General features: G+C 40.4%; 1 protein-coding gene across 1 annotated transcript in view; it reads left to right on the top strand.

Annotated features, from left to right (window-relative positions):
- The window catches only part of LOC137432433 (zinc finger HIT domain-containing protein 1), an 80402-nt gene extending 68708 nt beyond the window's left edge, over positions 1 to 11694 (top strand). The window contains exons 3-6 of the mRNA XM_068124369.2: positions 1195 to 1274; positions 1580 to 1749; positions 9155 to 9198; positions 10136 to 11694. Of these exons, the coding sequence (XP_067980470.1) occupies positions 1195 to 1274; positions 1580 to 1749; positions 9155 to 9176 (272 nt within the window). The 3' untranslated portion in view covers positions 9177 to 9198; positions 10136 to 11694. The remainder of the gene's footprint in view (positions 1 to 1194; positions 1275 to 1579; positions 1750 to 9154; positions 9199 to 10135) is intronic.
- The last annotated feature ends 599 nt before the right edge of the window (positions 11695 to 12293 follow it).

Genomic DNA, 12293 nt, shown 5'->3' with positions numbered 1-12293 from the left:
TCTCTTCATCGCTCCGACCAACCTGCGGAGCATATCCGAGATGATGTTCACCAAGAGCTTTCAATCATCATTTTCACATCATCAACCTTTCACTCACTCTGGTCACACTCACCACACTTGTCTACAAACTCCTCAGAAAACAGGGACACCAACACCATTCACGCTCTCAGGGCACCCTTGCCACACAAACTTGTATTTCTGTCCCTGCCCTACCCTTCACCATTCTCACACCACTTCCCTTCCATCTCATCTCCTGCACACAACCATATGTCCACTCTTCTTCTGACCAATACTTCCACCACTTCTCCTGATCTCCCTGTCATTGTCCCTACATTCCATGTCCCCAAATCTCAGAAACCGATCTCCACGTCGGGCATCAGACGTTTCCGTCGTCATAAATGGAATGATTTCCAGCCTTGCTTCGATCGGGTTCCCCACCTTGAGTTTGACGAGAGGGAGTGGGGTCCCCCACGGGGTACTTCGGGCTGTACCCTGCCGATATGTCATCGTAATTGTCATGGTTCTCTTTTGAGGCAATGCTTTTATGGCCGGATGCCCTTCCTGGCGCCAACCTTTGTCGCCTCTTACGACACGCAGGGATACGGTGTACCTATTCTAAACCGGGGTACACACCGGGGTAAAGGAACACAATGCTCAGAAATTAATGAAATTCAGAATGTTTTGCTTAAAAATTCACTATAATCACAAGGAACAGTCAACTCCTATAAATAAAGAAAATTCCCCTCGCGCACAAAGCAGTATTGCAGGTGCATTGTCATGGGATGGATGATTACATTTGTATGGCAGGTGTATCTATAAGGCGCCCTTTCCGTAATATTGCACAAAACCTGGTGAATTGCTGTCCGAAATATTTATGATAAAACAGGTTTATAAAACATGTGCTACTTTGGGGTTAAGGAAGTGGGAATAGGTGGAGTTAGGCAGATTCATTTCAAGTTTGGGTGTGCTGTCCCCAAAAAATAGTAATAAAAATATACATGTTGTATCACTAATTGTGTCGTCTCATGACATAATCAAATATTTACAATGTGGTGGCCAGGTGGTGCTTCGGTAGACGTAGACAGTTTTGATCAGTTTGAGTTCCCCACCATGATCATCCATAAAACGTTCAGGTGTACATCTGCTTGGCACATGGGTGACATGGTGATTAATGAACTGTATGACTGTGCGTAGCCAAGAAGAAAAAGAAGACACGGAGAGAGCATTTCAAGAAACGTTTCCGGAAATCCTTTGAAACTCTGCTGGAGGAAGAGGTGCGCACATCTTTAGCATTTTTAAATTGCTGAGGGACATTTACTTTACAACAAAACTACTTCCTCAAAAGTGTTGGTTCTCATCTGGGCATAATATATGTTGTTCAGGGGTAATGGATGTTGTGCACCATGTCTGGGTGTCAGGAAAAGATGCCCGTATAAATGGTGCACAAATTGGCACCGTGGTCTGGTATGTGCATGTGCAATTGTTCAATAAAAAGAATAACTCGAATATTACCTGAGATGGCTGTGACTGCTTGTTGTCATAAAACACGATTATCAAGGTTCCGTGTTTTGCTTCCTAGAACTTGAGTGTCAGCGTCGAACCAAACTACCTTACCGCTTGCGTTCCTCCATCGTCACTCCCACCACGCCATCTTTGCTCCGTGTGTGGCTTTTTGGCTCCATACACCTGTGTGACCTGTGGCATGCATTACTGCTGCATTCACTGCCTACAAACTCACCATGATACACGGTACGCCAAGCCCCATGTCATCACGTGCCTTCTAATTGGATGATAAAGATCATTCCTGATTTTCCTCATCTTTAAAGGTTCATTGTACTTTTTCTTGGATCAGTGCTTTGTTACCTCCGCCACTGAAGGTGGATGGACGTTATGTTTTCACCCCTGTCTGTCTGTCTGTTTGTCTGTCTGTTTGTGAACAGGATATCTCAAAAATTTTGTGGATGAATTCAGAGGAAATTTGCTGGAGAGGCTGGGTTGGGTGTGTGACAAGGCCGAAATTATTCAATTTTGGTGAAGATCTGGATCTGGATAATAGAATTCTTCAAGTGATTCTTCACCATTGAGAGTTACATTCATTTAAGCAGAAAATTGCAAAAACAGTTTCTAAAACTCTTACAAAACTGCACCATAAAGTTGGAACCATCTGTTCAAATTGATGCAGGTTGTTATGATTCATGCAGTCAAATTAAATCAGTAAAGGTTTGTAATTGAAAAGCTGACTTACAAGTTGGTGGAGCCAACGTTTCGGTGAGAATCCACTCACCTTGTTCATGGCAGATGTTGAAGTGAAGAGGAAGCTTGAAAATCGTCACGTGACATCAACCGTTGGGAGGGTGAATTGATCTTTTAACCAATCCGGGTATCCCGTGAGGATTGCAGATCACGTGGGAGAGATGTAGTAGCCTTATCCCTTGTCCATGAGAGATTAAATTGCAAACCGCCCCTTTTGTTGTCTACTTCAACCTACCTGACTCATTTATCACTACTGAAGCAGTCATATATATATATATAATATATATATATATATATATATATATATATATATGTATATGTATGTATGTATGTATATATATATATATATATATATATATATATATATATATATATATATATGTATATATATGTATGTATATATATGTATATATATATATGTATATATATATATATGTATATATATATATATGTATATATATATATGTATATATATATATGTATATATATATATGTATATATATATATGTATATATATATATGTATATATATATGTATATATATATATATGTATATATATATATGTATATATATATATGTATATATATATATGTATATATATATATGTATATATATATATGTATATATATATATGTGTATATATATATATGTATATATATATATGTATATATATATATGTATATATATATATGTATATATATATATGTATATATATATATATGTATATACAGTATATATATATGTATGTATATATATGTATATATATATGTGTATGTATATATATGTATGTATATATATATGTATGTATATATATGTATGTATATATATGTATGTATATATGTATGTATGTATATATATGTATGTATATATATGTATGTATATATATGTATGTATATATATGTATGTATGTATATATATGTATGTATGTATATATATATATATTAGGGTGGTGCTCAAAATAATTTTTTTTAAATATTTACTGGGACATGGCTTTATGTTGTTCCTTTTGTTCAAAAATGAAAAGACACCAAATATGAAAGCAATCTGATTTTATTTAGGGGTGCCACATCAGCCTTCAAACTAAAGGTGTCTACAAAACTTTTCTATATATAGATCGAAAGCAAAACCAGAAGTTTGTTTTATGAAAATCCACCCTCCACTCACTTTCTTTGTATTCTAGCAAACACAAGTTACAATAGCTGCACAAATAGCACTATATTGCTATGAAAACTCAAATTCAATGATAACAATCCAAATGTTCAGTTCATAAAATGAAGAGACACCATATCACATAATATTAAAAAACCCAAATATAATGAGAAATGTAACTCCTATTTCTGGGCCTGTTTCACCACTGTTGCCTTCTTGGCATCGGGGTACATCTTCCTGTGAGCAGCAACAACTTGGAGCAGAGCTTGCTTTTGCTCTTCATCCTTTGTAAGGAGCTTATTGTAGTCTTGTATCAATGCGACACCCCTTTCTGCCCTGTCGTTCACCACGACTAAGCCACTGGCGGCTTTCTTTGCTTCCTGAAAGCTGGTTTCTTGCTCCCATGAACCAGGATCCTTATCCATCCAATCAGTTGGGGTCCCTAGGATGCTGAAGAAATGCTTGGTGTGTTTTGTTATGAGGCCAGCGATTGACAGGGCGGTTCCTCGTTTGATAGCTGGTCTCTTTGGAGAGGGGTTTTCACCGTCATTTTTCAATGCTTCAATCATATTGATCTTGCTTTCTTTGTCAATTCTGGTGTCAAAGAATGCAAATGCCACTAGTACTGGGCTCATGTACCACGTGTGGCAGCCAAGTGCCTTCAAGGCTGCCTGAGCCATCTTCTGATTGATTTGTTCAAACTTTTCCAACTTCTTGAAGAGGTTAATGTCATTCAGGGGAGCCTCAATAGCTTGTGGAGCCCGAAACCAAGCCTGTACATACACAAGGCAGACAAAAATGTTGAAGGCTCGGAGTTTTCTCGCCTCTCGAAGTGTCAAGTGGAACTCTGACCGAAACATGAACACCTGTAGTGAATATAGTGCTTTTGCCATCCATCTGGCTCTGTGCATTGCTCCTGGAGCCATGATCCGGATTCCACGAGGTGGGATTCCTCCCATGTAGATGACAGTCAGTTCTAGGAGTTCACGATAATCATCTCGTGGCTGCTGATCTTTCAAACACACAAGAGCAAATTCCAGAGCTTCATCCATCATGTCATTGTTCTGTGCAAACTCAGCTGCCGTATCAGGATCTGTGAATCCATTTTTTGGTTGGTGATGGGCAATGGACGGCCACTCCGCCTGAAACCACTTAAAAAGCTGGATGTCAGGGCCTGATGAAGGACTGAAAAGAGTGGTGAAAACATCTCCCAGAATGATTTCGTGCGCATGATGGCGGCAAGCCAAATGAATTAGTTCAGTCTGTAGCTTCTTTTCAATGAGGACAGCAGCCCCTCCACGAACACCTGAATTGCTGGCCGTTGTGTCAAAAGACAAAGCCTTCACCTTGCCCACAAGGTTCCAGCTCTTCAGTGTGTCCACTACAGCGGTTGCCATAGCTTCTCCTCCCCCGTCAGGTAACTTGGGAACATTCAACAGCTGCTCCATTCCATGGTACTGGTTGGACACAAGGATTGGAAGACGATCCACCTTCACATGCACAAAATCTCCAGTGACATCAGGAAGAAGCTTTCCATCCCAATGGACCACTAAAGGACCCTGCACATTATGATGAAATGCTTCTTTTATTTCGTCCATGGTTTTGCATCGATGCATCATGCGATTCCGCCGCACTGTCCATCGGTTCAGTGCCAGCTCTGCAGGATCCCATCCTACTGCTCTACAAATGGATGCCAAGTTGTGGACAGCCATTCGGTCACTTGTTTTCGTACGATCCAAAGAAGCTGCGACTTCAGGAGTGACAATGTTGATAGGCCTTCTTTTCTTGGGACGAGATATCCCACCATCAGATGATGAAGAACCAGCCTGTGCCGTGGTCTCAGAGTCAGAGTCTGAGTCTGTGACTTCCATAGCAGTAGCACCCTTCATGACCATTTCCTGTCTCTTATTTTCCTTCTCTGCCTTAGTCTTCTCCTTTTCTTCCCTTTCTTTCTTTCGCTTCGTTTTTGCTTCCAACACAGTGTCTACAGATCCCATTGAAGCCTTCCTCTCTGAGAATTGATCGTGAAGAAACTTCCTGTCCTCGGGGTTGGTGATTATGGCCTCCGAATCTGCATGCCTAAGATCAAACGTCTTCTCCAAGGAGGCCTTGAAGGATGCTTCCTTTTTCTCTTGGGTCGCACCACCCCGCTTTGCACCTTTTTGGAGGCTCCTCCATTCTTCATATAGCCCCTCCAAACGATGGATGCAGTGCTGCTTCGTCGTTGTAGGTAGGTGAGCTTTTTCCCAGAACTTCACAACCTCTTCAATGGTGAGGGTTGCACTCTACCGGGCAGTGCGATTCTCCTTCTTCAGGTGATGGAAAAACAGGACAAGAGATTGATGCACAGTCGGGAGCTTGGCACCTTTGATGGCATCTCCAGAAGTGGACCCAATGAAATACACATTATCCTGAGCCCGAGTTTTCAATGAAACACTGGTACTAGCACATGCCATATCTGCAAAATAAGCAAGAATGTGGGTAAAATCCTGTTAATTCTTACTCCACAGGGTCACTCTCTACAAAAGAGCCACAGTCAATAAGTTAGGCCTACATATTACACACTAAAAAAGCGTACCCCTGACCCCGGGAACCTGTACAAAACATGCATGAAAATTGCCCAGATAGTGATCATAGGAAGTCTCAAAACTGTATATATAATATATTGTATATATATAATGTATAATGTGTATTTATGTATATTTATTATTTAATGTATATTTACTATATATTTATTTTTAATATTATATTTAATGTATATATATAATTATGTATTTATTTTGTGTATATACAGCCCAAAAAATGGGAATTCCTATTTTTGCATGGGGGAAAATTCATCACTGATGTGGCACCCCTAAATATTATTGGATTCCATTCACATTTGGTGTGGTTTCCTTTGACACCAAAAGGAACAAAAATAGACCATGTCCCGGAGAAAATCTGCATTTTGATTTTTTGAAGCCCACCCTAATATATATGTATATATATATATGTATGTATATATATGTATGTATATATATGTATGTATATATATATATGTATGTATATATATGTATGTATATATATGTATGTATATATATGTATGTATATATATATATGTATATATATATATGTATATATATATATATGTATGTATATATATATGTATGTATATATATACGTATGTATATATATATATATGTATATATATATATATATATATATATATATATATATATGTATATATATATGTATATATATATGTATATATATATATATATATATATATATATATATATATATGTATATATATATGTATATATATATGTATATATATATATATATATATATATATATATATATATATAGATATATATATATACATATCATTTTTCCACCCTCGTTAACCCCCACCCCAATCCCTCCATCCAAATTTCCAGTTTTCCCAAATGAACCAATTGCAGAAGGTAAAAATGATGATGCCATGAGCACGATCTCATTCACTCACAATTGAGAAGTAGGTGGAGGGGGCAGGCAAGGTCCTCCAAAGGATATAGGGTGGAAGCAGGCTTCATTGGGCAGGTCTCCCGAACGAGCAGCCTGGGTCAGCCCCATAGCCACGGCACCAAAGAGGGACCACCCACGTACAGCCTTTGCCTTCTTTGACTCACTCCCACTGACCCTACCCTCATGCAAGGCCCCTTTTATCACCTCCACCACAGGCACGTCCACAGCACCCATCACTCCCATCATGGCTCCACCTATCATGTGGTAGGTTTTCAAAGCCACATGAGATAGACACAGCCAAATCCACTCAACTTTCCCCAATCCTCACTTTTCTTGGTGCCCTACCTGGCTTTACAGAGAACACATAGGAATTACACTTTCCTATTTAATCCCTGTCGGCTATACCACCTCCCGTGGCATACATTTAAGAACATGACAACTTCACTCTAAGCCAGGTCCTTGGATGCAGAAAATGCTCTAACCTACTGTCCACACATATAATGCTCTAACGCACGATATTTCAAAAAGATGTGGTCGACTTGTGACAAAACAGATCACAAAGACAGCCTTCTTTCACCTGAAAAACATCGCCCGTCTCCGTCCATCCCTCTCCTCCGTGGCTGCAGAAACCCTCATCCACGCCTTCATCACTTCCCGTCTGGACTACTGCAATAGCCTCCTTTATGGTTCACCCTCAACAATCACCAATAAACTCCAATACATTCAGAACTCCGCTGCCCGTCTACTCACCCATTCCCGGACCCGTGACCACATCACCCCCGTCCTTTGCAAGCTTCACTGGCTCCCCATCTCCCAGAGAATCCAGTACAAAATCCTCCTCTTGACCTACAAAGCCCTCCATAACCTGGCCCCATCCTACCTGGCTGACCTCCTCTCCAGACACACTCCCACCCGCAACCTCCGCTCTGCTGGTACCAACCTCCTGACCCCCCCCCCCCCCCCCCCATCCGGACCAAATTCAGATCCTGGGGGGACAGGGCCTTGTCCATCGCTGCTCCCACCCTCTGGAACTCACTACCTCACACCATCAGAGACTCCTCCTCACTCACCACATTCAAAACATCACTCAAGACCCACCTGTTCAGCACTGCATTCAACATTTAACCCGCAGCATCTAACCCCTGACTATCTCCTCTCCTTCTCCCTCCTTTGTGCTTTGAATATTTCCCTATTGATTCTTCTTTTTTGCAATTGTTTTTATGTTTTGCTATGCATTAAGTTTTGCACTCCGTCAAAGCGTCTTTGGGCTTCCTGAAAAGCGCTATATAAAATAAATGCATTATAATTATTATTATTAAAACTTGGTGGATGAGCTGGTTATGTGACGAGAACAAGCCGATTCGATTTTGGGTCAGGTCAAAATCCAGATCCCACCTATCAGTGGGATACAAAACATTCCAAAACCTTGATCTTTTCTACCCCCGCTAATTTCACCCCAAATCCACTTTTTTGAAATACCAACTTCTGTCCTGGAAGTCCTTGGTGTCCTTGTGTTTCATACTTCTCCCACCCCCCCCCCCCCTTCCCACGCCTCCTCCCCCCAAGCCCTCTCCCTCCCACACATCTCCCTGCTGTCAAATGTTGTGTTTATGTGCTTCCCCTTCCCCTTCTCTCCCCATCTTGTCTTCCGCTCCCTCTTTTTATATATTTTGTTTGTCTGGTTGATTTGTTTGTGAACTAAATGTTAGCTCTTTCACGAGCCTCGATTCAGTATACAAAATATATATATATATATATATATATATATATATATATATATATATATATATATATATATATATATATGTCAATCCTGGTGGAGGTTTGCTCTCTACTGAGTGCCGTTTTAGTTTTGCTTTGTAATAACATTAATAATATGCTATTATCATTAGTGTTGTTACTTTTGGGATTACAAGCGGCCTTGGAAAAACGCCACGATATGCTATCGATACACATTGACACGGATTTTTCCCAATCCAGAAAAAACACCTTGGGGAGGGGGGCAAATGAAGTCGCTGCAACCTCCCTCATGTGACCCTTAGTCCTCCTGGCAAGTTTGGTTGGAATTGGATAAGTAACGACCAAATGTAACGCAGTTAGACAGAGAGACACATGTATTGTCTGTGTTTGTTCCTTCCTCACCTTCCAACCGTGTACCCCACCCTCCCTCCCCAAGGTTATTTTACGAATCGTATGTAAGATTGAGTGTCCCATAACCTTTGGTGTACGTGCAGTAAGCAAACACAAGTTTTGTTTTCTTTCTCAGGTGCCTAAAGTGGACGGCATAAGTTCACCGAGACCAGAAACAAGGTGATCGTTTCCATCTCCATTGTGAAGCGCAACACACACAGTATTTGTTCCAAGTGTTGTGTGACAGTGTCCATCGGCTGCCTTTTACTCTCGTGCGTTGTACCACTTTGCGTGTGCTTACACATGTGGCACAAATGCTGCTCTACTGTGTGCTGCCTAATCTCTTGCCCCTCGGGTTACTGTGAAACTCTCGTACCTTGCTGCAGATCTGGTCTTGTAGCGAACAGAGATAAATCGGCGTTTTTAGGCCCAGGTGTACCGGCTGGAGGTGCTGCTTTTATCACGTAAAGTTGAGATTCCGTATTTTGATTCAACAAGTGTTAGGTCTTGAAGAGGAAAGCTACCTCTTGCTTATTTACCTCTCAGTTATTTCAATGTACTAGTACATGTGTGTAATTGTAGCATACCAAAACATGTGTGGTCCTCCATGTTGGATTTAGCAGTGATTGGCCAGAGCAGCAAGTCATTCATTCGTTGTTTAGAACAAATTCTGTCTTTAATGTTCATCTATTTTATTATGTATACATGCGGAAGTGAGGGAGATGATGACCAAGTGGAAGAAATTTCAACGGATTGAATAAATCGACAGGAGAGAAGGAAGTGTGAGATGCACTGGGTAGAGATTGGAGGAATTGGAGGGAAAAGAAGGCCCAGATGAATAGGCCAGGTGATTGAATGGGGGTGGGGGGTAAAAAAAAACAATTCCCCCATTGTTGCAAAAACATAACATAAGTGAATAGCACCTTATAGATACAATAAAGAAAGGAGTAATTTGGTGTTCCTGACGTCACGAGAATTGTTGGGACCTCTATCACTTGCGCTCGAGTTCGGCGGACGTTTGAATCAAAATTATACATGCTCTTAGACATTTATGAACTGTAAAGAGTCCTCATCATCGATTTCTTTTTTTCCTCTGTTGCTCTCATTGATTGTACAGCTCACAATTTCAGAAACGATGATCTACAGCTGCGATTGAAGCCAAAGAAACGCTTTGTGCAAGGACGTAATAATCGGTATCTGAGGAATTCTGCAAAGCTCCAGACTGCGGGGTTTGAAACTTATTTTTGCTTGATTTTTATTTTCCGTCGAGTTTTCAGCACGATTATGTAAGCAGCCGTTATTTTTCGCACGAGTCCAGCACGTGCACTCGTGCAGTATTCCTGCAGGTACCCGGGAAATGTAGCCAGACATTCCAAAGACATTTGATGTATCCGTGCATTTGATGCGGATTATTTACTCCTTATCCTTGTATGCACTATATGATGTTCCCGTGTACAGTATATGCGTTCCACGTCAACTTTACAGGCCCAGCCTCATGCCCTTATGACGGACACTCTTTTATAATTAATTTTGTTATGAACGAGATTTCGACCCGACGTAACAATGTGACGAACAGTGAAATGTACAATTGTTTTTTGTTTTTGTTTTTAATTTGGGAAGGGGGAGAGAGAGGAGGACAATTGAAAGTCAAACCGTCTAAGGTGAGATGTTGTAATAAATAAATAATCTAGAACGTCATGGCGGCTGGATGTCGTGTTCTCGGACCCGGAATGTGATGCCCTTCATTTTATTTGTTGTTTGTTGGGGGGCTGGGGTAAAGCGGACTCATGTTTTGATAATCTATGGAGTTTGTTTGTTATATAACGACACTGTGTTTGCTTTATAGACTGTGTGTGCTTTATAGACTGTGTTTGCAAACACGAGACTGTGTTTGTTATATAACGAGACGAAAACGAGACTATTATTAAGCCATCAAACAACATACTTGAACCTGTTAATTGCTTGACTTGTATATTTTTCCCATTACTGCCGTTCAGCAGCCATTGTGCCTATAAACGCTGATGTATGCTGCTGTTAAAAACACTGGTTACGCTTGACTGTTGTTGGGATAACATTGGAGTGTTTGTTTACAACTCTCCGTTAATTATCTTTTTCCTGTAATTATTTTTTATATTATTCTCATGAGTATTGTAATTAGTAAACTGCTCTGCGGAATGGTCCCACACATGCTGTTGAGTTCATATGATTACCATATAACATCCAGTCAAGGCTCGCAAATTGCCACCGGGCATTTGTGGGGGGAGGAGGGGGCGGTTGAAAGGGAGGGATAGGGATAACTCCAATGGATTGTCTTTCTAGCATTTCTGAAAGCGTCTGATTGTTGTTTTTTTTGTTGTTTTTTTCTCCCCATACCCCTCCCCTCCCCCCCCCCCCCCCCCCCCAACTAACCCTTCCTCCACAATGGTTTACACAGTAACCCTTTTCATGCTCGATAGCAACATTTAAGGATAGGTTTGCGAAGCTGTTGTCGGAGTAGCTTTACATTAACTACTTAAATCCATGTTGTGGGAGAAGCTGCATGCGATTACAAGAAGGTAAACAAAGCTCTATGAAGGATGTGTCATTTCAGCAACATTCCTGTGCCTTTCCTTATGTCTGCTATATATTCATCTATGTGTAATTATTTACATGATTAAAGAAAGGTTCATCAAACAATGGGACTGATGGTGATATCCTTCCTTTTATATATTTAGCCTGTCCCCTGTGCAGCAGGAGATGGGTTTTGCAATCACGTGTGTGTGTGTGTGTGTGTGTGTGTGTGTGTGTGTGTGTGTGTGTGTGTGTGTGTGTGTGTGTGTGTGTGTGTGTGTGTGTGTGTGTGTGACTGACTGTGTGTCTGACTGACTGTGTGTGTCTGACTGACTGTGTGTGTGTCTGACTGTGTGTGTGTGCGTCTGTCCGGGCCATAACTTTTTTACCATTTGAGTTTTGTCATCAAATTTTCACCAATGCTTTATTATGATAATATGGAGAAGGCAAATTAATAATTTTGTCAAAAGGTCAAAGTCACATAAAATCATCAATTTTCATCCAATTGACCTGAAATTTAAAGAATTTACATATGGGTCCACTGAATTGGCTCACCAATCAAAAGCAAGAAGCTGATTGTTTTGTTTACATCAAAAGGTCATTGGTCAAAATCACATAAAATCATCAATTTTCATCCAATTGACCTGAAATTTCAATTTACCATTTGAGTTTTGTCATCAAATCTTCACCACTCAAAAGCAAGAAGCTGATTGTTTTTTTTTTAT

Source organism: Myxine glutinosa, chromosome 8 (assembly GCF_964187855.1).
Source record: "Myxine glutinosa chromosome 8, kmMyxGlut1.1, whole genome shotgun sequence".
In the NCBI taxonomy this organism is placed as follows: Eukaryota; Metazoa; Chordata; class Myxini; order Myxiniformes; family Myxinidae; genus Myxine; species Myxine glutinosa.
Note: the sequence above shows the minus strand (reverse complement) of the source record. Positions and strands in the feature narration are given on the sequence as shown.